This window comes from Hyla sarda, chromosome 3 (assembly GCF_029499605.1).
Source record: "Hyla sarda isolate aHylSar1 chromosome 3, aHylSar1.hap1, whole genome shotgun sequence".
In the NCBI taxonomy this organism is placed as follows: domain Eukaryota; kingdom Metazoa; phylum Chordata; class Amphibia; order Anura; family Hylidae; genus Hyla; species Hyla sarda.
The window spans coordinates 255,876,111-255,902,746 of record NC_079191.1 but is presented as its reverse complement, the minus strand read 5'-3'; the positions used below and the strand labels follow the sequence as shown (position 1 = coordinate 255,902,746).

The following is a 26,636-nucleotide window of genomic DNA, read 5'->3' as shown; positions in this document are numbered from 1 at the left end:
GTAAATGACTTCTAATAAAAAAATCTTAATTCTTCCAGTACTTACAGTCATGGCCATAAATGTTGACACCCCTGAAAATTTTCAAGAAAATGAAGTATTTCTCACAGAAAAGGATTGCAGTAACACATGTTTTGCTATACACATGTTTATTCCCTTTGTGTGTATTGAAACTAAACCAAAAAGGGAGGAAAAAAAGCTAATTGGACATAATGTCACACCAAACTCCAAAAATGGGCTGGACAAAATTATTGGCACCCTTAACTTAATATTTGGTTGCACACCATTTGGAAAAAATAACTGAATTCAGTCGCTTCGTATAACCATCAATAAGCTTCTAAAACCTCTCGGACAGAATTTGGACCACTCTTTGCAAACTGCTCCAGGTTTCTTTTTGGAAGGGCGCCTTTTCCCAACATCAATTTTAAGATCAATGGGATTTAGATCTGGACTCATTGTGGCCACTTCAGAACTCTCCAGCACTTTGTTTCCATTTCTGGGTCCTTTTTGATGTTTGTTTGGGGTCATTGTCCTGCTGGAAGACCCAAGATCTTGGACTCCAACCCAGCTTTCTGACACTGGGCTGTATAGTGCGACCCAAAATCCGTTGGTAATCCTCAGATTTCATAATGCCTTGCACACATCCAAGGCAGCAAAACAACCCCAAAACACAATTGAACCTCCACCATATTTCACTGTAGGTACTGTGTTCTTTTCTTTTTAGGCCTCATTTCATTTTTGGTAAACAGTAGAATGATGTGCTTTACCAAAAAGCTCTATCCTGGTCTCATCTGTCCACAAGATGTTTTCCCAGAAGGATTTTGGATTACTCAAGTTCATTTTGGCAATATGCAGTCTTGCTTTTTTATGTATCTGTGTCAGCAGTGGGGTCCTCCTTGGTCTCCTTCCATAGCGTTTCATTTCATTGAAATGTCGACGTATAGTACGCACTGACACTGATGCTCCCTGAGCCTGCAGGACAGCTTGAATATCTTTGGAACTTGTTTGGGGCTGCTTATCCACCATCCGGTCTATCCTGCGTTGACACCTTTCATAAATTTTTCTCTTCCGTCCACGCCAAGGGAGATTAGTTACAGTGCCATGGGTTGCAAACTTCTTGATAATGTTGTGGACTGTGGAAAAAGGCAAATCTAGATCTCTGGAGATGACTGGTAACCTTGAGATTGTTGATATTTTTCCACAATTTTGGTCCTCAAGTACTCAGACAGTTCTATTCTCCTCTTTCTGTTGTCCATGCTTAGTGTGGCAAACACAGTACAAAGATAAGTGAACTTCTCTCCTTTTTATCTGCTTTCAGGTGTGATTTTTATACTGCCCACACCTGTTACTTGCCCCAGGTAAGTTTAACCCCTTAAGGACACATGACGTACTGTAACGTCATGTGTCCGCTCCCGATCTATAGTGTCGTAGCGGGTCGGGCCCGGCCTCTAACAACGGCCGGGACCCGTGGCTAATAGTGCACGGCATTGATCGCGGTGCCGCGCGCTATTAACCCTTTAAACGCAGCGTTCAAAGTTAAATGCTGCGTATAAAGTGAAAGTATGCCGGTTAGCTCAGTGGGCTATTCGGGATAGCTGCGGCATCCCAAACAGCTTACAGGACAGCAGGATGGTCCCTACCTGCCTCCTCGCTGTCCGATCGCCGAATGACTGCTCAGTGCCTGAGATCCAGGCATGAGCAGTTAAGCGGCAGAATCATCGATCACTGGTTTCCTATGAGAGACCAGTGATCAATGTAAAAGATCAGTGTGTGCAGTGTTATAGGTCCCTATGGGGGCTATAACACTGGTAAAACAAAAGTGAAAAAAAAAAGTGAATAAAGATCATTTACCCCTTCCCTATTAAAAGTTTGAATCACCCCCTTTTCCCATAAAAAAACACAGTGTAAATAAAAATAAAAATAAACATATATGGTATCGCCGAATTATAAAAATATATCGTTAATTAAATCGCAAGGTCAATGGCGTACGCACAAAAAAATTCCCCAAAAAATCAATAAGTCCTATCAATGCAAAAATGGTACCGCTAAAAACTTCAGATCACGGCGCAAAATATGAGCCCTCATACCACCCCATACGCGCAAAAATAAAAAAGTTATAGGGGTCAGAAGATGACAATTTTAAACGTATTAATTTTCCTTCATGTAGTTATGATTTTTTCCAGAAGTACGACAAAATCAAACCTATATAAGTAGGGTATCATTTTAATCGTATGGACCTACAGAATAAAGGTAAGGTGTCATTTTTACCGAAAAATGTACTTGGTAGAAACGGAAGCCCCCAAAAGTTACAAAACAGCGTTTTTTTCACAATTTTGTCTCACAATGATTTTTTTCCCGTTTCGCCGTAGATTTTTGGGCAAAATGACTGACGTCATTACAAAGTAGAATTGGTGGCGCAAAAAATGAGCCATCATATGGATTTTTAGGTGCAAAATTGAAAGAGTTATGATTTTTTAAAGACAAGGAGGAAAAAACGAAAATGCAAAAACGGAAAAAGCCTCGGTACTTAAGGGATTAAAGGAGCATCACAATCCTTTTCTGTGAGAAATACTTCATTTTCTTGAAAATTTTCAGGGGTACCAACACTTACAGCCATGACTATATCAGCTGCTGTATGCTACAAAGGAAGTTCTTTTCATTTTGAATTTCTATTCTGTCTGACCACAGTGCTCTCTGCTACTACCTCTGTCCATGTCAAAAATACTGTCCAGAGTAGGAGCAAATGCCCATAGCGAACCTGTACTGCTTCAGACAGTTCCTGACATGGACAAAGGTATCAGCAGAAAGAACTGTGGAGAGAGGGAGAGGGGGAGAGGGGGAGAGGGAGAGGGGGGAGAGGGGGAGAGGGAGAGGGGGGGAGAGGGGGAGAGAGAGAGAGAGAGAGAGAACAGTTAATCTAATTTGTGGGAGGAGTCTGGTTTTTATATACCCACCTGATCCACACAGGTGCTGTCGCCAGCAAGCAAGATGTCTTTGCACCGGATGCTGTGGTTTTGGCGGGAGGTTTGATTGCATACCTCGCAGAGAGGCACTGTTCGCTAGCCTAACTATGATGCAAGGAATACGGTAATGTGTTACGGTACCTTTCATGCTGCAGGCTGTGAAGTAGCTACATCTCGCTCCTACAATATGCTGTAAACATGCAGTAAGCACATGTAGCTGTTCAGGCTCCAGCCTGGCCTGTTGGCCGTGAGGTAATTTGCATATTTCAGCCTGAGGTTAACTCTTTCCTGCCTCAGTCTCTTAGTCTGCAAAGATCACTCATAGGAGTTCACAGCTGTGGCTTATACAAATAATTGACTGCAGCAGGAGGATGTGTTTGGGCTGACAGAGCAGCACAGGCTGCTGAATCTCCAGGTTTAACCCTCTCAGTGTTGGGGGGCTTCATATTTTGGTGTTATGTGTTTTGACTGTGTTCTTACATTTACAAGATTACTTTTCCTTTATATGTGACCTAGTGTAATCCAGTTTCATGCTCACAACCGCTCTCCATTCTGTCCCCTCGCTGGAGACACTCCTGCTGCGTCTCCGCATCTGTATGCTCTTTTATGCTGCAGCCCAGGACCGAGCTCTATTTCAGACATGTCATCCATTATAGGCCATCCATTAAATTGTCATTATACATTGTACTGTTATACATCACCAGTGCATTCATTTACTGTGTTTGTCAGTTATATGTACACCACGTATACATCCCTTAGTATATACCATGTAAGTTGCCGTCAGTATACTGTTATACGTCACCGTGGTTATGTCACTTATCGTAGATACATCATATGTCTCTATTATACTGTTTTATGTTACCTTCATATAACTTGTATAGTTTATTATTACATACACGTATTCATGTATGGGTTATGTCACCATAGAATATACTGTGCGCCCACCTGCTACGTCAGCGGATGTTTCATAGCTTTATTGTCACATTTGTCTTGGTTTTTAGTTCTGTCACATTAGGCTTTCATTAATGTATGCAGGTCAGGTTTTTCAAGCTGTCACAGCATGACTCTCATGGTTCTCATGTCTAGTATGTTATGCTGTTACCATGGCATTGCTTTTACATTTACTCATGTGGGAGGTCAGGTGTGATAGGATGTCCTTGCTGACTTTACCACATGGTTCTCCACACTTATGTTTCCTTACAGCGTTCTGTGTTTCGTTACCATACACGCCATGTTTCCCTGCATTTATCACGCATACGGTTCCCACAAGATAACATGTATTCATTTCAACCAGGGTACTGATATCACTTAGCTTCCTGTGTCATGGCTACATGCTACACAACTGCATTATGATTGTGTTTCCACTCAGTTGCATTAGCAGGCAACAAGCAAAACCGCCTACTGCCATACGTGCCCACACAGTATCCCACGCCTACCTTCCACATAGTGTTCCTTGCTGATATCCCACACAGTATACCACGCTTGCGTTCAACACTGTGTATTACTCAGGTTCCCATTCAGTCTACATGCATATGTTTCCCTAGCGATGTAACATGTACATCTTCCTTCAATGTGACCTGTGTAGGTTTCTTATAGTATTGTTTTCATGGCTTGTGGTTACGTTTTTCATGTTCAGCGCTGTCATGTTACTCTTATGTTTCTCATTGAACATGATTCCTTCTACCCCATAATGTTCACACTACGCAAATGTTCCTATAGCAGGCACATTACGCATACAATTATGTATACCTTTCTGGAGCTGTCACATTGTACATACATGACTATGACATTTATGCTACAATAGTTCCGGTGGCATCTGTTACCTGAGTTGATACCGTGTTTCACGTTATATTGGTTTGCAGTACCAGGCGTTGATACCATAGCTGATGTACTGTGCTTGTTTTGGTATAGTTGATTTACTGGGCTTTGTGTTAATATAGCCAATGCTGTGTTACGTTTCCATAGCTGTCATGTGGTGTATTAATGTCCCTATTGTGGTCATATGGTGCTTATGTTACTATAGCTGATAATTTGCATTACGTAACAAGTGTCTATATGCTATGCGTTAGTGTTAATTAACTGATAAACGGTACATTAATGTCACTTGGGGCTTGTGTTACTGTAGCAGATATACTGGGCATTTAACATTATTTTAGCTGACATATGGGCCTATGTTCTATTACTGGTAATTGCGTTTACTGTGGCTTATATATACTGTGCATTAGTGGTTAATTTAGCTGTTCTGCTGACCATTAATGTTATTCAGGGTTTACACTACTGTAAGCTTATATACAGGGCTTTGTTGTTTTCGGAGATGTTAAACAGTGCTTACATTACTTCAAGTGATATACCATGCTTCAATGTTAACGGTTCTCTTCAGTGTCACATACATATGGTTACCTTCAGTGTCACATACATACGGTTACCTTCAGTGTCACATACATACGGTTACCTACAGTGTGATTCACATACCGTTCCCTACAGGGTGACATACATACATTTCCCTACAGTTCCTTACAGTGTACGTTTTATAGTTTTTCTCCCGTTCTTTTGTTTCAGCTGTCACGTTATGCTTACGTTATGTATGCTAGGTTGTTTCACCTCTTAGCGCTATACGTTCGGTGTGGTTGAAGGCTGATTGCTATTGTCAATCTGTAAAGCCTCAACTTTATAGTTTCCTTTCTGGTCATTATACACGCCTTGTTACAACCAGGTTGACCTCGCCGATCCAGGTAAGCTTTAAGTTGTCACTTTACATGCCTTTCGTACGTCACATGCTCCCGTGAGAGAGAGGCTGGCCAACAATCCTCGAAGCCTCATATCGTTGTCATTCCTTTGTATATTATAAATGTTCTCATTTGGGGCATATTGTATCGTCAATCCACGAGCCTTTTGTTGTCTTTTTTACGTACATTACACACGCCCCTTTTAGAGGCAGATAGCTCATGTTATACGGTGCTTACGTTACTTCAAGGGATATACCATGCGTCAACGTTAACGGTTCCCTACAGTGGGACATACATATGGTTCCCTACAGGGTAATACGTATATGGTTCTTTACAGTGTACGTCTCAAAGTTTATTGTCCCCTTCTGTTGTTTCAGCTCTTTTGTTTCATCTTACGTTATGTACGCTAGGTTGCTTTACGTCTTAGCGCTATGTGTTCTATGTGGTTGGAGGCTAAATGCTGTCTTGAATCCGTAAAGCTTCATCTTTATAGTTTCCTTTTTGGTCATTACATACACCTTGTTACAGCCAGTTTGACCTCGCCATTCCAGGTAAGCTTTAAGTCGTCACTTTACATGCCTTTCGTACGTCACACGCTCCCGTGAGAGATAGGCTGCCCCGACAATCCTCGAGCCTCATATAGTTGTCATTCCTTTTACATTACAAATGTTCTCATTGGGGGCAGATTGTATCATCAATCCACGAGCCTCTTGTCGACTTTTGTTTTGTACGTTACATACGCCCTGTTAGAGGCAGATAGCTTATGTTATACAGTGCTTATGTTACTTCAAGTGATATACCATGTTTCAACGTTAACGGTTCCCTACAGTGGGACATACATATGGTTCCCTACAGGGTAATTAATACGCATACAGTTCCTTACAGTGTATGTTTCATAGTTTTTTGTCCCCTTCTGTTGTTTCAGCTCTTTTGTTTCAGCTTACGTTATGTACTCTAGGTTGTTTTATCGCTTAGCGCTATACATTCAGTGGGGTTGGAGGCTGATTGCTGTCGTCAATCCGCAAAGCTTCATCTTTATAGTTTCCTTTTTGGTCATTACACACACCTTGTTACAGTCTGATCGACCTTGCCATTCCAGGTAAGTGTTAAGCTGTTTCTTTGCATGCCTTTTGTACGTCGCATGTTCCCGGGAGAGAGAGACTGCCCGACAATCTTCGAGCCTTCGTATTGTTGTCATTCCTTTGTACATTACAAACGTTCTTGTTTGGGGCAGATTGTATCATCAATCCACGAGCCTCTTGTCATTTGCTTTTGTACGTTCCTTACGCCCCTGTTAGAGGCAAATTGCTTGACAATCAACGAGCCTCATGTTGTTTCCGTTTCTATGTTTCATGCGATTTTGTCCGAGGCAGATTGCACTTTCAGTCTACGAGCCTCATGTTGTTGCCATGTCTATCTCGCTCTTATGTTTATTACTATGCGTCTGATTGTGGTCTTAGTTGTAAGTTTTAAGTTAAGTCTTAGTGTTAAGTTCTTTGATGTGGGTTCAGCTTGTTCATGTCTTGTGTGTACCTGTTGGGAAATTTGCCCTTATCGGTCTTTGTAACCTGCTGGTCATGTATATTTTCTTTTGCAATAAGCCTTAGGGTGCAGCAGTAATAATCTTCTTTACACCTGCAAGTATGAGGAGACTACCTTACTGGTACACGAAACCTCAAGTATGTTATATCCTTTTATGTTTTGTCTATGCAGGTCTGTTGTCGTCACTTTATGTATGGCATAGTTCAATAGGATTACTTATATGTGTAGCTCGGGACACTTTTCAAATCTTCCTCTTCTGGCACTACCTATCAAAATACCTACTGATGTCTGTGTTTTGGCCACTTTTCTAACCGACTCATTGTACCTTCTGTCTATCTAGCACTTCAACATTTTCTATATTTGACACTTGGGTTACCTCTATTCATGCGCACCCTAGTAGTACCATTCTGGTAGGTGCTATGGGTCTAGTAGTGCCAAGTGGTATATCTAGAAATGTATCTTGGCTTTGGTTTCATACCAGCTGCGCCAGCTTCTGGGCAAGGGCTTCTCTTTGTCAGTTATTACTTAGATGTTAAGTAAGTTAGGGCACGGTTATCGCTCTGTTCCATTGACACGTTCCAACCTCCGGCTGTTAACTGGAGCATTTTGTCTGTTATCTTGGGTTCATATGACATAGGTTATGCTTAACCATTAATTCATGTATTACCTAACTGAGGTATTTTTGCCCCCTTCTCTAGGATACCCTTCACGGCCACCCAGGCACACCCATTCATGCAAGTGGTACCCTACTTACGTTACATATAAGAATCCGACCACAAGTGGAGGTTAGCTGAAACAGTTAACCTAATTTGTGCAAGGAGTCTGGTCTTTATATACCCACCTGATCCACACAGGTGCTGTCGCCAGCATGCAAGATGACCCCACCCTCCCTTCTCCTTTTATTTCTACAGTCACTCTCAGGGTATCCCCCTTCTCTAGGATACCCTTCACGGCAACCCAGTCACACCCCAGGCACACTTATTCATGCAAGTGGTACCCTACTTACTGTACATATAAGAATCCGACCTCAACTGCTTTTTTGGTACAAGACACAGCAGTGCCGACCAGCTTCACTTCTTATCATTACTGCTACTTAAAATTGTGAGTGAGCCCACTCCCTTGGATGAATAAACCTCACACATCTCCATACATTAATGGTCTGAGGATGCTTTACTGATGGCATTACAGAGGACTCATGGTAGGTTTCCATTAGTGAGGATTTGGCCCAGAAACTGATATAGAAGTATTCAAAAAGAAGGGTCAACACTGTAAATATTGAGTCTTTACATAAGGCCGATTTTGGCCTTAAAGGGGTACTCCGGGGCTAAGACATCTTATCCCCTATCCAAAGGATAGGGGATAAGATACCTGATGGTGGGGGTCCCACTGCTGGGGACTCCCGTGATCTTCCATGCCGCACCCCGTTAGAATCAGCCCCCGGAGCGTGCTTGCTCCGGGTCTGATTACTCGCGATCACGGGGACGGAGCATAGTGACGTCATGGCTGTCACGCCCCCTCCCATAGGCTTGCATCGAGGGGGCAGAGCCTTGACGTCACTATGCTCCGTCCCCGTGATCGCGAGTAATCAGACCTGGAGTGAGCACGCTGTGAGGGGTGATTCTAACGGGGTGTTACATGGAAGATCACGGGGGTCCCCACCGGCGGGACCCCCGCTATCAGGCATCTTATCCCCTATCCTTTGGATAGGGGATAAGATGTCTTAGCGCCAGAGTACCCCTTTAAGGACACAGCCAATTTAATGTTTGCATTTTTGTTTTTTCCTCCACGCCTTCTAAAATCCATAATTCTTTTATATTTCCATACACAGACCCATAAAGGGCTTGTTTTTTGTGTGACCAATTGTACTTGACATCGCTCATCTTACCCTAAAATATATGGTAAACCCCAAAAATAATTTTTTGTGTAAGGAAATTTTATTAAATCAAAAATCACAATTTAGCAAATATTGTTTACACGCTGTACACTTTACGGTAAAAATGACATGTTTTCTTAATTTTCTGGGTCAATATGACAAAAATGATACCCATGGTTACATACTTTTCTATTATTGTACCACTTTAAAAAAATCTCAAACTTTTTTTTTTTTTTCAAAATCGGTACATTTAACCCCTTAAGGACCGGAGGGTTTTCCGTTTTTGCATTTTCGTTTTTTGCTCCTTGCCTTTAAAAAATCATAAATCTTTCAATTTTCCACCTAAAAATCCATATGATGGCTTATATTTTGCGCCACCAATTCTACTTTGTAATGACGTCAGTCATTGTGCCCAAAAATCTACGATTAAACGGAAAAAAAAATCATTGTGAGACAAAATTGAAAAAAAACACGCCGTTTGGTAACTTTTCGGGGCTTCCGTTTCTACGTAGTATAATTTTCGGTAGAAATGACACCTGATATTTATTCTGTAGGTCCATACGGTTAAAATGATACCCTACTTATATAGGTTTGATTTTGTCGTACTTCTGGAAAAAATCATAACTTCATGCAGGAAAATAAATACGTTTAAAATTGTCATTTCTGACCCCTATAACTTTGTAATTTTTCCATGTATGGGGCGTTATGAGGGCTCATTTTTTGCGCCGTGATCTGAAGTTTTTAACGGTACCATTTTTGCATTGATAGGACTTATTGATAGGACTTATATAATTTTTTCATGATATAAAAAGTGACCAAAAATTTTGGACTGTGGAATTTTTTTGCGCGCACGCCATTGACCGTGCGGTTTAATTAATGATATATTTTTATAATTCGAACATTTCTGCACGCGGTGATACCATATATGTTTATTTTTATTTTTACTGTGTTTTTTTTTTATGGGAAAAGGGGGATGATTCAAACTTTTAATAGGGAAGGGGTTAAATGATATTTATTCACTTTTTTTTCCACTTTTTTTTTGCAGTGTTATAGCTCCCATATGGACCTATAACACTGCACACACTGATCTTTCACATTGATCACTGGTTTCTCATAAGAAACCAGTGATCGATGATTCTGCCGCTTGACTGCTCATGCCTGGATTTCAGGCACTGAGCAGTCATTCGGCGATCGGACAGCGAGGAGGCAGGTAGGGACCCTCCTGCTGTCCTGTAAGCTGTTTGGGATGCCGCGATTTCGCCCCGGCTATCCCGAACAGCCCACTGAGCTAACCAGCATGGTTTCAGTTTCACTTTAGATGCAGCGTTCAACTTTGAACGCTGCGTCTAAAGGGTTAATGCCGTGCGGCACAGCGATCAATGCCGTGCGCTATTAGCCACGGGTCCTGGCCGTTGTTAGAGGCCGGGCCCGACCCGCTATGACGCCGTGGCCCCGCGTTATAAATCGGGAGCGGACACATGGCGTTCCAGTACGTCATGTTTCCTTAAATGGGCACTGTCATGAGGTAAAAAAATTGATATGTTGTAGTACTTAAGTACTAAAACATATCTCTAATATACTTTAATTAAAAAAAGTGATTTTAAACAAGTTTAAAATCACTTTTAAATTCGGCCACTAGGGGTCGCCCTCCTAGTGGCCGAATGCATTCAGCAGTGACGTCACCACTGAATTTCGACTCATTTCAGCCTGGCAATGAGTCGAAATTCAGGCACTGCTGTGCTCGCTCCCACCTGTCAATCAAACAGGCAAGAACGAGCACGCTGATAGCTGGGGCTGCGCGCATTGGCCAGCTCCATATCTCTATGGGAAACTGCTAATTGGTTCTGGGATGACCATTGTATGTGGAGTGTATGGGGAGTGTTTAACAAACCAGGGTGCCTCCAGCTGTTGCACAACTACAACTCTCAGCATGCATGTACAGCCATTGACTGTCTGGGCATGCTGGGAGTTATAGTTTTGCAACAGCTGGAGGCACACTGATAGGGAAACATTGATGTATGGGGTGTATAGTGTGTATATGTATTGTATGTGATGTGTGACATCGCATACAGTACTGTACAGTTCTTTAAATACCTTCAGGGGGGACAGAATGTCCTCCATTACGACCCTGCCGACTACAGCTCTATAGGAAAGGAAGGGGAGGGCAGCCATCAGCTCATTGGATGCCTGCAGCAAGATGCTGCAGGCTATTGGCTATGGCTGCACTGGGGGGGGGGGGGGGCTTACACAGAGCTCACAGTGGAAGCCTGCGTGAGTTAGCAGGACAGCATGTGAGTAACAGGAGGCAGAACGGGGCACACGGGGCACATTAAACAACTATCTGTCAGTTGCTGAAGTTGTCAGCGCTGTCAGATAGCTGTTTGTACTTTGGCCCCGACACACAGCAGCATCATATGTCGATGCTGCCTTCAACATACGATGGGCTCTGAGAGGCCATCATATGTTGAAATGATCATATGTCGGGGCCATCATAAGTCGGGGGATCACTGTACAAGGATGTGTGGGGGCTCAATTTTTATGCTATGATCGGTAGTTTTTTTTAGTACCACTTTTGCAGACATGTGACTTTTTGATAGCTTTCTTTTAAATTTTTCTTTTTTTTAAACTTTTTTGGTCCCCATAGGAGACAATTATCATATTGCTAATACTGTTCAGTGCTATGTATAGGGCATAGCACTGATCAGTATTATCGGCGATGTTCTGCTCTGGTCTGCTGGAAGGCAGATCAGTGCATAAGACACCGGGAGAGTGGGGGAGGCAGGTGCTGGGACCTTCATCAGCCATCTTGGCTGATCTGATCCCTGTGGCAATGTCCCAGGCAATCAGATCATCCATTTAAAGTGCCACACTGCCGCAGATGAGGCATCTGAGGCATCTGACAGCCGCCGGGACCCGCCGTGCATGAAGTGAGCGCAGCTTCTGCACTCGCGGCATATTGTCACGCTGTAAACGTATGCGAAGTTACTCGCAGCAGCGCCGTAAATTTACGGCACATGTCCTTAAGTTAAACGTAAGTAAGTGGACACAGTGAAGTGTAAACACAAAAGGATGTGCAAACCCAGCCCTCAACATGTTAAACAGCAGAGCACTTGCCCTAAAAAATGGCAACCCCTGTGCCTCTGGAACCTGACCCTAGTATCAGGATTTCTGAACCCAAAATGTTGTATGCCATAGAGCCCTGTACAAAAGGAGCTTTACCCTACCTGTAGCTTATCACAATACCCCTGGTATTGGCAGCCACATTGCCCTCCCAGCTTTTGTCTGCAATTCCTACATATTGGTAACTGCAATTCCCCACTACCGCTAGCTGTAATATTTCTCTGTTCCCTCCCACAATGCTCCTTCCTGTTTAGAGACCCATAATATTAGATAGGTAGAATCCCCCATATACTGCTACTCCAATGTTACCCTATGGAAAAAGTTGCACTCATCACAAAAACCAAAACCATAGAAGAAACACAGCCTCTCAAATTACACACAATAAATAATTGGTCTTAAAGTAAAAAAGAAACAATAACAAAATTTTATTATGGAAGATATGCAAATGATTGGCATTGTAATATTATAAAATAAGTCACGATATGTTGTCATCTGGGAACCCTAAGAGCTTGATCGGTGGTCTTTTGCACTACGTGCTGCTTGGTCAGTATACTCAGAGTACAGCATTTCACTCAAGTGAACATGGGTCATGTAGTTGTCAGGAAACTCCAAACATTTCTAAAAATTCACAATATCTGATCTATTAGAATTGGGACAGTAGTATATAGACTAGTAGGGATGTATTAGATAATAGGATGTAATTCATAATCAAATTCTCAATGCCCAGTGACCAATAAATAAATAGCTTTGTTTTACAGTCAGCACAATATATATGTTTATAAAACCTTAAGAAATGCATAAGGAATCAAAATACATTTGAAAAGAATAAAGTATATTCGCTGTTGACAGTCCTTGGTTCCAGCATCTTTCATTACACATTTATTACCTATCTCATTGCCATCTGGAAGCAATAAACAACTGATTAACTGCTGCAAATGGATCTGTCACTTTATGTTTAGGGCTGGGCTACATGGAGACTTTTTGTAGCACAACTGATTGATTTAAAGGGGTACTACGGTGGAAATCACATTGTTTCTAATCAACTGGTGGCAGAAAGTTAAACAGATTTGTAAATTACTTCTATTTAAAAATCGTAAACCTTCCAGTACTTATCAGCTGCTGTATACTACAGAGGAAGTTTTATAGTTCTTTTCTGTCTGACCACAGTGCTCTCTGCTGACACCTCTGTCCATGTCAGGAACTGTCCAGAATTGGAGAGGTTTGCTATGGGGATTTGCTCCTGCTCTGGGCAGTTCCTGACATGGACAGAGGTGTCAGCAGAAAGCACTGTGGTCAGACAGAAAAGAACTATACAACTTCCTGTGGAGCATACAGCAGCTGATAAGTACTAGAAGAGTTAAGATTTTTAAATAGATGTAATTTACAAATCTGTTTAAGTTTCTGGCACCAGTTGATTCAAAAAATGTTTTAAACTGTGGAGCTACAGCTGCAGTCCAAAGGCATACATTGAGATGTGCAATCTTGTGGTCTGCAGCCATCATTCAATAGCGCTACAAAAGTTGACATGTAACCAACAACCTATTCTATATATATTTAGTGGAAATTGCCTGGACAGCTTAGCTCATTGAGACATTGTAAATGATGAAAAGTGATAAGGGACATCCTAATAAACTGTACAGCAGCTTGTTCATGTTTCCAATTAGCAGCGAGACAAAACAAGTGAAAACAGCAGACAATGTAAAGAAGTTCTATCACATATTTGCTAGTTTTTTGTTTTTTTTCGTTTTTTTTTCCAAGCTGAAAACAGGATTTTATTTAGGGAAAAAAGAATTCTCACATGCTTTTTTAAAATTATTATTATTTTTTTTTTTTGCAAAATTCTGAACTGTGCTGATTCAGATGCAAGTTTTCCTTTATATAGGTATATCTAGCAGATAGGGTAATCCCCACTATCAGGAAGATAGAAGTTTTGTTTTGTCGGTTGCATTTTAAAGCCTAGCCACAAAAGGGATTAGAAGGGGGAAGAGTCAGCCACTTCATGATAGTGTATGGTGAGTTACTGTATGTGATCTCCATCAGTCCCATAGCAGTGATTGGAGAGGTGGTTATGCAAGAACTCCATGGCTCCATTCACAAGAGGCATTTAGAAACTACTTGAGATTGCTTGGGGTCCCAATGCTTAGACCTCCAGCGATTACATTGTTTTTTTTACCAATCCTCTGGATATGTGATAAATGATTTTGGTGGTAAAACCCCTTTAAACAGCTGTAAATGGGACTTTTTTTTTAAAGTTCCATATACAGTGGTCCCTCATCATACGATGGTAATCCGTTCCAAATGGACCATTGGTTGTTGAAACCATCGTATGTTGAGGGATCCGTGAAATGTAAAGTATAGGACAGCGGTCTACAAGACCGGTCTTGAAGACCACTGTTAGAGGAAGTTGTTCTCACCTGTCTCTGCCACTCCGGACCGTCACCGCTCGTCACCGCTGCCCGGGATGTCGCCGTCTATCGCTGTCACCGCGTCCCCGAGGTGTCCCTGATGCTCCGGCAAGGCCTCTGCTTCCCCAGCATCCACACGCTCCGTCCCCGCCATCCCGTTGTTACGCACGCCGCTCCTATTGGATGACGGGACGGTGTGCGCAGCGACGTGATGACGTCGATGGAGAGCGCCGACGATGCAGGGGAGCCCGAAGAGGACGCGCCGGAGCCCCGAGGACAGGTAAGAGATATCACCGGAGCTCACGGGGCACCGTAAACGGCTATCCGGCAGCAGCTGAAGCTGCCGGATAGCCATTTATGCAATGGCCCCGACATAAAAAAGCATCGTAAGTTGATGCTGCCTTCAACATGCGATGGCCTCTGAGAGGCCATCGCATGTTGAAATTATCGTATGTCGGGGCCATCAAAGGTCGAGGGGTCAGTGTAAGCCAAAAAATTTAGGATATTGTTCTTGACAAATTCCTCTTAGGCTATATTCACATATTGTGCTTAATATACATATTATGTTATGTAAGCCTCAACTGATTACCGCATGCCTTTTTATTGTATTTACCTTTAATGTTCAACATTTTGGTAAAAATGACTCGTTTGCGGCAACATGTGTGTGGTAATCAGTTGCGGCACCTCTAATTAGCTGCAACATGTGAACACAGCCTTATAAAGCATACCTATCATTTTCTATTGATTGATTTCTATTCATTACTATTGATTGGCCTTGTGGGTTAGTGGATATATAATGCATTGCAGTTGCTACTAATAGCAGAATTTAAGGGGTTAAATTATAGAGACTGGTGCTTGCTCCAGTTTTGGCCATATGTTACAACTAACACCTGATGCATGGTGATTTGTGTGAATAAATACCCACTTGTCCCCTCTATATATTGCAGGAAGAAAGTTAAAGGGGTACTCCGGTGGTTAAGATTTTTGGCTATATTGCATCTTCTTTTAATGTTCATGTGTTTTTGCAATTGACATGTATTATATGTTTGTGTAGCATGTGTCTTTTTTTTCTTACCTGTTTGTGGGCCAGGAAGTTCTGCGGTTCTGTGTTGGATCTCTGACTGTTGTTCACAGTTAGGATTAGGCTGTGGACAAGATTTCATGTTTTTTTTTTTTCTCTGTTCTTTGAAAACTGCATGAGAGAGATAGGCCACGCCCCTTCGTCTCCCGCCCCTGGTGGTCACAGGTGTGCATGAGAGATAGGCCACGCCCCCTCACCTCCCCTTCCAGGTGGTCACAGGTGTGCATGATAGATAGGCCACGCCCCCTCATCTCCCCCTCCAGGTGGTCACAGGTGTGCATGAGAGCAAGAAGCTCCTACACAGCTCCTCATCTCCCCTCCCCCTGCTTTGTCTTCTGAGGACGCAGGTCTGCACTGAAAAAAGACAGAGAAGATGTATGTGAAGGGAAGGAAGTGTTATGTGAAGGGATAACAAGGTGCACGGGCTGGGGATGTATAGACTGCAGGGGAATAGATCTCGGACTGGGGATGATTTCTATGTGTGAAGGAGGTAGGGGGGGGGGGACTCCTGAATGACACATGCTGGGAGTTGTAGTCCCTGTTATGTGTGTATATGCAAGTGTTTACAAACCAGTGTGCCTCCAGCTGTATCAAAGCTACAACTCCCAGCATGCCTGGACAGACTTTGGGAATGCTGGGAGTTGTAGTTTTGCAACAGCTGGAGGCACACTGGTTGGGAAACACTGTCCTAGCCTATTCAGCATACACATCATGTTACACCAGTGTCTCCAAACCAGTGTGCCTCCAGCTGTTGTAAAACTACAACTCCCAGCATTCCCTGACAGCCTTTGAGCATGCTGGGAGTTGTAGTTTTGCAACAGCTGGAGGCACACTGATTGGGAAACACTGGCCTAGCCTATTCAGTATATTTCAAACAAAGTGAATTGTTTCCCAACCAGGGTGTCTTCAGCTGTATCAAAACTACAACTCCCAGCATGCCCAGACAGCTTTTGTCTGGAGGCACCCTGGTTGGGAAACACTGGTGTATGCCCTATAGAGGTGTGGTGAACTACAACCCCCAGGAGACTACAGAGGCAGCATGCTGGTGTTATACCACAGACTGAAGACTCCTGAACGACACATGCTGGGAGTTGTAGTCCCTTTTGTGGGTGTATGCCAGTGTATCCCAACCAAGGCTGATTATATTAGTGTGCTGTGTATAAGGGGGCCAACCCGCGAAAATAGTGGGATGGGTAAAGGGCGGAACAAACAAACAAAAAAAAAGGAGCCGCCCCAAACCAGCAAGGCATGTGGCATGCTGGGATTTGTAGTTTTCAGCACAGCAGGAAACAGGAAATGGAAGCAAAGATAGGAAAACAAAGTGGGGGATAAAAAGACAAAAAAGAACGGAAATAGAGTTGCCTAAACAACAAGAATAGAAATGAAACAAAACAAATAGGGTAAGTCAAAAACAGAAAAACACGTTGACCACCGGAGTACCCCTTTAAGGATCAGGATCAATTGGCCTTGAAGACACAGAAGATGTGTTTTATGTGTCTTTTCCAAACACCTTCACTGTGGCCAGAGAATCAAGTTATTAATATAATTTTGTGGCCTATGGGGCCCTGATAAGAACAGTGGGGACAATGTATCAAGTTGCTTTATAGTAAGATTCTTTGTTGCCCGTAGTAAAAAATCACAGCTCAGCTTTCATTTTACCAAACCAATATGAGAAATGAAAGCTGAGCTCTTGTTGGCTGCTATGGGCAACACAAATAATCTTACTATAAGAAAGCTTGAGAAATCTCCCAATGTTCTTATTTTGTTTCTATGCTCCCCCCATCTCCAGTTCTCGAAAATAAAAGGATTTTTACTATTTCTGTCAAATAGTAACTTTAGTAACTTAGTAAGGGTAACTTTCTTTTGGGGACCATGGGGAAGATTCATCAAAACCTGCCCAGAGGAAAAGTTGCTGAGTTGCCCATAGCAACCAGTCAGATAGCTTTTTTAGTTTTTCAGAGACCCTTTAAAAATGAAAGAAGCGATCTGATTGGTTGCTATGGACAGCTCAGCAACTTTTCCTCTGGACAGGTTTTGATACATCTCCATCCATGAGTCTTAGGGTATGTTCACACTAAGGAATTGCAGAGGAATTTCCACGAGTAATTCTGCTCGCTTTTTCCTCTCCAAATCATTCAGCAGTGAAAATTCCCAGAGAGCTGTGCAGAATTTCTGCCCCTCAGTTCACACTGAGGAATTTCCTCAAGCAGAATTCTGACAGCTCAACAACGTGCAGGACGTTTGGCATTTGCCAGAGAACACTAAGGTTGGCAAATTCGCCACTGGCTCCCTGTGATATTCACAGATGAAAACAGGTTCACACTGAGCACATGTGACAGACGCGACAGTCTGGAGATGCTGTGGAGAACATTCTGCTGACTGTAACATCCTCCAGCATGACCGGTTTGGCGGTGGGTCAGTAATGGTGTGGGGTGGCATTTCTTTGGGGGAACGCACAGCCCTCCATGTGCTTGTCAGAGGTAGCCTGACTGCCATTAGGTACTGAGATGAGATCCTCAGACCTCTTGTGAGACCATATGCTGGTGCGGTTGGCCCTGGGTTTTTCCTAAAGCACGACAATGCTAGGCAAGGGATTGATACTATGGACTGGCCCGCCCGTTTCCCAGCACATCTGGGACATCATGTCTTGCTCCATTCACCAATGCCATGTTTCACCACAGACTGTCCAGGAGCCACCTCATCAGGAGCATACTCAGACATTGTAGGGAGGTCATACGGGCACGTGGAGGCCACACACACATTACTGAGCCTCATTTTGACTTGTTTTAAGGACATTACATCAAAGTTGGATCAGCCTGTAGTGTAGTTTTCCACTTTGATTTTGAGTGTGACTCCATATCCAGACCTCCATGGGATGATAAATTTGATTTCCATTGATAATTTTTGTGTGATTTTGCTGTCAGCACATTCAACTATGTTAATACCAAAGTATTTCATACGATTAGTTCATTCAATCAGATCTAGGATGTGTTATCTTTGTGTTCCCTTTATTCTTTTTGAGCAGTGTATTAGCTATGCAGGGGATAGAGTTTGTTGAGACTGTTATAAACAATACATTAACTTTCCTTAGTGCCCATTTCCCCTCACACACCCAATCGTGGTAAGGAAGATTTTGACTGGCGGTCGATCATTTAGAATCTATGGAACTGGGAGAACCCCATTTTGACATGAATGTGTAAGTTATGAGGTGCAGTGATCGTAGGGTACCAGTGGTGGAGCTCCCAGCAACCATGAATTCCTCTCCTATCAAGTTAGAATACATTTTAGTAATAAAGGCTTTTCAGCAACTTTACAGAATCTCCATTCACATGATGCTTTCCTGGAGGTGTACAGCGGGCATCAACTGTGCAGCTAAATACACAAAAACAACATTCAAAGTCAAAGAAAAAATTGTAATCAGCATTTTACAATGGAAAAATAATTTCCTGAAAGTTTTTTTTTTTTTTTTTATATAGTCACACAGTTACAGGAAGATAAAATATGTATTCTAATACACTAACAAATTCCCCAGACATCACAAAAAAGTTCAGTTTTCACAAAAGAAAGCGTTCTCATGGAAAAGCACTCACATACACCATATTTTACATTAAACTTAAGTATAAAATATTCATTCTAAATGTTTAATTGATCTTCCTCTATAGAAATCTGTAGATTTTTTTTTAGATCTGTTTATTTTGTAAAAGACAAGTCACATAGAAAACACCAACAGTGGCAAAAGATAAAAACAATGACGAAAGAGCAGCTTATTCTGATGCTTTCTACTCATGGAATATTAGTAAAAACCCATACGTTGGAATACTTTTGGTGTGAGGTTATGGGATGCATTGCACAGCAATGCCTGAATTCTTTACAATTGCCATGACACATGACTTTGGGAGCTAGGCTATCATGCATTAAGGGGATTCACAATGCTCCAAAATCACAGGTGGCATTCTAGCGTTCATTATCCTTGGTATTATAAAGCTTGTTATGAATGGTCATATTGTGGAATGCAAATGTGGTGCCAGGGATTTATATTGCCATATAGATATATATCATTGCACTTCAAACTCACTTCATAAATTACTATAGTGACAAAGCACCTGTGCAAATCTTGTAACCCATATGTTCTGATCTATGGGAACCTTTTTAATGAAATAACCTCAAAGTCAACTCATTACGTGTTTCCTGGGTTATCAAAAAAGTTGTGGTCAGTGGGGAGGATAATGATATACAGGTAACATCAAGTGTGATGTCCATTCAGGTGGTCAGATGCCCAGACAGAGAAGGAACTGGAAATGATGAAAGTCTTCAAGTTCTGACAGTTGGCATCTCGAACGGTGTGGTCTTCTCTAACAATCACATTTTGGCTGGGTTAAGGCAAAGTACAGGCACATAATGTTCCCTTGTGCCTGCAAAGCAACTGAATGGGTTCCACATCCTCAGGGGCTTTTATGGCACTTTTAATTTTGATCACAGTCCTTGATGTCCTCTCGGATCACAACACTGAGGTCTCTCTCACAGAGTAACTGCCTGTGCAAATATCATATTGTAACTCAAAAGAGGCCTACCTAAAGCTAACAGTGCAAAAAGAAGGAAAAATGAGAGAGTTCCAGAAGAGGGCACCAAAGCACCAGCCGTAAAACAGTGTTCTGTCTTCCTGGGATCCAGTATCTGCCAGTGAAAATACATCAACTTGTGCACTTAGAGAACAAGGCTCATTTTGGTAACTCATCTGGGGAATAGAAACCATAAACACAAATGCTTCTGGCCCTCTTTTTACAATCCAAGAGAATAATTCCATGAAGCAACATATAGGGGTGCTCCATAAAACTTCAGGTTAATACTTTGTTATTTTGACCTAAGAAAGAAGAACAGAAATAGACATTACAACTTAAAATCAATAGAATTTTTGTATTATTATTATTATTTACAATGCAAGTATGTACCAGCTCACCTTCAGCTGTTAGCGCACGAACTGGCGTGGACTACGCCCAAGTAAGATGCAGGAAAGAAAAGAATGTCCAGCGCTTGACTCGGGGAGCAGGAACTTTTAATTAGAATCCAAAGGAGAACATACAGGAACACAAATGCGTGTGACGCGTTTCGGCTTGTTGTCACCAAGCCTTAGTCATACACTACCTTTTTAGTGTATGACTAAGGCTTGGTGACACCAAGCCGAAACGCGTCACACGCATTTGTGTTCCTGTATGTTCTCCTGTGGATTCTAATTAAAAGTTCCTGCTCCCCGAGTCAAGCGCTGGACATTCTTTTCTTTCCTGCATATTATTATTATTTAATAATAACAACAAAAATAACAGCATTTCTGAGAAGATCAGTAAAAACATTTTATATGTTGTACACATAAACATACATCTTGGCAAAACATAAACCTTTCTTATATACTTTATACATTTTTTTTATCTCCTTTTTTTATAGAACCCATGGTTTATAAAAAAAAAAAACACCACTAGGGGTCCTCATACCATCCAGAACATAATCCTGTCTGGCTGCAGCAGCAGCTTTGTCCCAGCTGAAGCATAGGCTTGTGACATAAATAAGCATTATTTATGAAATGAAATGTATGCTTTAACATTATTGTAACAATATTTAATTGTATTTTCTGTAAAAACATTGCATTTTAATTCACATAGATGTATTTTTGCAGAACTATAACAAACATAAATGAAATATATAATCCATCTTTAATTATTTTTTTATTAGGATTCTTTATGGTTAAATTGTTTTATACTGCCCTTGAGGCTATGTTCAGTCGTCAGGATGTCTGCATGGACATTCTGCAGACTTCTACGTTAATGGGTGTGCTGACTGATGGGTGGGAGGGAGAAAAATGACCTCACACTAACAAATCCTGGGACTTGTAGTTGAAGGGAGGGAACTCCAACAGGAAATAGCCATTTCACAAAAAGGGATAAGCAGCATTATGGGGGACTAACAACACAGCCATTTAGCACCAAGACAAGCACAGATCCTTCCTAAGCATGTCTATTATTGTCTGGCAGGTGAGTACTAAAATCAACTTATGGTGGATAACCCATTTAATGCGCTTTGTTTATTTTGACCTGGATTCTAAAGGTATGTTCTTATGAAGCAGATTTGCAGTGATACAGTATGTGGGCCTGCTGGGATATGTGTACCAGGGCTGATTTTAAGTCCCAGTCTGGCCCTGATTGAGAAGAACTGTATACTGTGTACTTTTTCTGCATTTACAAAAATATACTGCATGTTACAAAACTATTAGTATTTATTTATTCCGCCATTAGAAACAAGTGTAGAAAAGAATACTGGCTCTCAGATTTTATAAAACATATTAACAAATATGCAAAACCAATCCCAAAATATAATTGTAATAGGTATAATTCATCCACAGTAATCACACTTCATTGTTTTCTATTACCTATGTTATAGCTAATTTTGTATGAACCTCAGTCAGATTTATAACATTCACTAGAGAATATCTATGCAAATTGCATTAATATGTTATAATGCTTGATATACCGTGATAAATCTCAGCATCCCAAAGCATTTATCAATATGTCTCTATAATAATATGCATTGAGCACACAGTAAATCTCAGCTAATGATTCCAAAGAAGCTGCCGCACCACCTGTATGTTATTGAATTTATAAGCCATTCTGTGATTCCTGCAGACAGATCATCCTACCATTTACTTATTAGAATGTATAATTGTGAACATACAAATATGCACTATAATCTCACCACCCGTATGTATGGGCAGTCTTTTCCCTTTAATATCTGTGGTAGTTACGTTTTGGATGCTGGACTGCATCTTCTTGCTGACAGGAGCATATGTAAGGTAAGCTGGTCTCAGTACTTATAAAGGATAAGATAAAAAGAGATAACAACTATTTGGCCAATCTAGTCTGCCACATATTCTGAATATACCAGTCTTGATAACCTCTATTACCACATATCCTGAATACTATCAATAGTCCCTATTTTAATTGAAGGAAAGCCTTAAAGGGGTACTCTGGTGGAAAACAATTTTTGTCAAATCAACTGGTGCCAGAAAGTTTGTAAATTACTTCTATATAAAAATCTAAATCCTCCCAGAATTCATCAGCCGTTGTATGCTCCACAGGAAGTTGTACTTCTTTCTGGAGTTCTTTTCTGTCTGACCACAGTGCTCTCTGCTGACACCTCTGTCCATGTCAGGAACTGTCCAACTGTCAGGATCCGGATACTGTGAGGATACTGCTGGTGGATCCTCTGTGTCAGTGGGGTGATGACGAGGGCCGTACCAGGGGAACGGAGTCTAAGGGGTTACTGGTTTTCACCAGAGCCCGCCGCAAAGCGGGATGGACTTGCAGTGGCAGGTAACCCCCAGGTCGTTCCACCCGATAGCGACTCAACCCCAACTGACGACTGAAACAGGCGCGGTACAAGGGATTAGGCAAGAGCAAGGTCGGACGTAGCAGAAGGTCAGGGCAGGCAGCAAGGATCGTAGTCAGGGGCAACGGCAGAGGGTCTGGAACACTGGCTTGGGACATACAAGGGAACGCTTTCACTGGCACAAGGCAACAAGATCCGGCAATGCTGGGAAGGGGAAGTGAGGTTATATAGAGAGGGCACAGGTGTGAGCACTAATTGTGCCAGGCGCCAATCAGTGGCGCACTGGCCCTTTAAATCGCAGAGAGCCGGCGCGCGCGCGCGCCCTAGGGAGCGGGGCCGCACGCGCCGGGACTGAGCCGTCGGGGAACAGAACGGGTGAGGAGACCGGGATGCGAGCCGTGAGCGGGCGCGTCCCGCTACGCGGGTCGCATCCCCGCCGGTAGCATTAATGCAGCGCTCCCGGTCAGCGAGTCTGACCTGGGCGCTGCAAGAAGGTGAACGCCGCGAGCGCTCCGGGGAGGAGCAGGGACCCAGAGCGCTCGGCGTAACACCAGCGTACAAGCAAATCCCCATAGCAAACCTATCCTGCTCTGGACAGTTCCTGATATGGACAGAGGTGTCAGCAGAGAGCACTGTAGTCAGACAGCAGCTGATACGTACTGAATGGAATAAGATTATTAAATAGAAGTAATTTACAAATCTGTATAACTTTCTGGCACCAGTTGATTTGAAAAAAAAAATATTATTTTCACCAGAGTACCCCTTTAAACCCCATTCTCTGTATTTTTTCAGCTATCTTTTCTACATGAAGGATATTCCATACATCCAGTACTCTCTCAGTAAAGTAGATATTACACTTGCCCAGCAAAATTCAGACTTGCACAGTGTTGCAAATTGTAATGGGCATAGTAGTGCCATAGAACAGCAATGTTAATCTTACATATCAATGTGATCTTCAGTATGCTCAAACACAGGTCATTACTCTTAGTTATAGACAGTTTATCATACAATACTTTTCAAAAAACAGAACAGTTATAGTTATTTCAGCTGTGAATGAAATACAATATTAAATGGGTATTATCTCAAAGTTTGTATTTCAATATTAGCTAGTCACATTTCAGAGCTATCTTAGCTTCTTCTTCAGTAGCAAAATGTGATATCCCAGTTTACTCTCTCCTTCTATTGATAAGAAAGACGGGTAAAAGAATACAAATGAAAAATAAAATGCTGCAGAAGCATATAGCATTGCTTGACTGTCTGCCCTGATTCTGAAACCTCCACAAATCCATTTGTTTTGTGGTCTTATAGCACTGTCCTTCCTGGATTCTACTCAAAAAGCTCTTGTGATAGTGTCCATAAATGAACAGTGATGTCACTGGGGCTTCCCAAGGTAACTGTTAACCCCTTAAGGACGCAGGACGTAAATGTACGTCCTGGTGAGGTGGTACTTAACGCACCAGGACGTACATTTACGTCCTAAGCATAACCGCGGGCATCGGAGCGATTCCCGTGTCATGCGCGGCTGATCCCGGCTGCTAATCGCAGCCAGGGACCCGCCGGCAATGGCCGACGCCCGCGATCTCGCAGGCGTCCGCCATTAACCCCTCAGGTGCCGGGATCAATACAGATCCCGGCATCTGCGGCGGTTCGCGATTTAAATGAACGATCGGATCGCCCGCAGCGCTGCTGCGGGGATCCGATCATTCATAACGCCGCACGGAGGTCCCCTCTCCTTCCTCCGTGCGGCTCCCGGCGTCTCCTGCTCTGGTCTGTGATCGAGCAGACCAGAGCAGGAGATGACCGATAATACTGATCTGTTCTATGTCCTATACATAGAACAGATCAGTATTAGCAATCATGGTATTGCTATGAATAGTCCCCTATGGGGACTATTCAAGTGTAAAAAAAAATGTAAAAAAATGTAAAAGTAAAAAAAAAGTGAAAAATCCCCTCCCCCAATAAAAAAGTAAAACGTCCGTTTTTTCCTATTTTACCCCCAAAAAGCGTAAAAAACATTTTTTATAGACATATTTGGTATCGCCGCGTGCGTAAATGTCCGAACTATTAAAATAAAATGTTAATTATCCCGTACGGTGAACGGCGTGAACGAAAAAAAAAAAAAGTCCAAAATTCCTACTTTTTTAATACATTTTATTAAAAAAAAAAATTATAAAAAATGTATTAAAAGTTTTTTATATGCAAATGTGGTATCAAAAAAAGTACAGATCATGGCGCAAAAATGAGCCCTCATACCGCCACTTATACGGAAAAATAAAAAAGTTAGAGGTCATCAAAATAAAGGGATTATAAACGTACTGTCACGATGCCGGCTGGCAGGTAGTGGATCCTCTGTGCCAGAGAGGGATTGGCGTGGACCGTGCTAGTGGACCGGTTCTAAGCCACTACTGGTTTTCACCAGAGCCCGCCGCAAAGCGGGATGGTCTTGCTGCGGCGGTAGTGACCAGGTCGTATCCACTAGCAACGGCTCACCTCTCTGGCTGCTGAAGATAGGCGCGGTACAAGGGAGTAGGCAAAAGCAAGGTCGGACGTAGCAGAAGGTCGGGGCAGGCAGCAAGGATCGTAGTCAGGGGCAACGGCAGAAGGTCTGGAAACACAGGCAAGGAACACACAAGGAACGCTTTCACTGGCACTAAGGCAACAAGATCCGGCAAGGGAGTGCAGGGGAAGTGAGGTGATATAGGGAAGTGCACAGGTGAACACACTAATTGGAACCACTGCGCCAATCAGCGGCGCAGTGGCCCTTTAAATCGCAGAGACCCGGCGCGCGCGCGCCCTAGGGAGCGGGGCCGCGCGCGCCGGGACAGAACAGACGGAGAGCGAGTCAGGTAGGGGAGCCGGGGTGCGCATCGCGAGCGGGCGCTACCCGCATCGCGAATCGCATCCCGGCTGGCAGCGGAATCGCAGCGCCCCGGGTCAGAGGACGTGACCGGAGCGCTGCCGCGGGGAGAGTGAAGCGAGCGCTCCGGGGAGGAGCGGGGACCCGGAGCGCTCGGCGTAACAGTACCCCCCCCCTTGGGTCTCCCCCTCTTCTTAGAGCCTGAGAACCTGAGGAGCAGACTTTTGTCTAGGATGTTGTCCTCAGGTTCCCAGGATCTCTCTTCAGGACCACAACCCTCCCAGTCCACTAAAAAAAAATTTTTCCCTCTGACCTTTTTGGCAGCTAAAATTTCTTTGACCGAGAAGATGTCCGAGGAGCCGGAAACAGGAGTGGGAGGAACAGACTTGGGAGAAAAACGGTTGAGGATGAGTGGTTTGAGAAGAGAGACGTGAAAGGCATTAGGGATACGAAGAGAGGGAGGAAGAAGAAGTTTATAAGAGACAGGATTAATTTGACACAAAATTTTGAAAGGACCAAGATAGCGTGGTCCCAACTTGTAGCTAGGGACACGGAAGCGGACATATTTAGCGGAGAGCCATACCTTGTCTCCAGGGGAAAAAACGGGGGGAGCTCTTCTTTTCTTATCCGCGAACTTCTTCATGCGTGATGAAGCCTGTAAGAGAGAATTTTGGGTCTCTCTCCATATGATGGAAAGG

At 42.8% G+C, this 26,636-nt stretch overlaps 1 protein-coding gene across 3 annotated transcripts in view; it reads right to left on the bottom strand.

The window, feature by feature from the left end:
- Positions 1 to 13,577: 13,577 nt before the first annotated feature.
- NKAIN2 (sodium/potassium transporting ATPase interacting 2) overlaps positions 13,578 to 26,636 on the bottom strand; it is a 948,625-nt gene continuing 935,566 nt past the window's right edge. For 2 of the 3 annotated variants that reach the window (XM_056566470.1, XM_056566471.1), the window contains one exon: positions 13,578 to 20,568. In XM_056566470.1, the coding sequence (XP_056422445.1) occupies positions 20,559 to 20,568 (10 nt within the window). In that variant the 3' untranslated portion in view covers positions 13,578 to 20,558. The remainder of the gene's footprint in view (positions 20,569 to 26,636) is intronic. The other variant, XR_008891337.1, reaches the window with a different exon arrangement.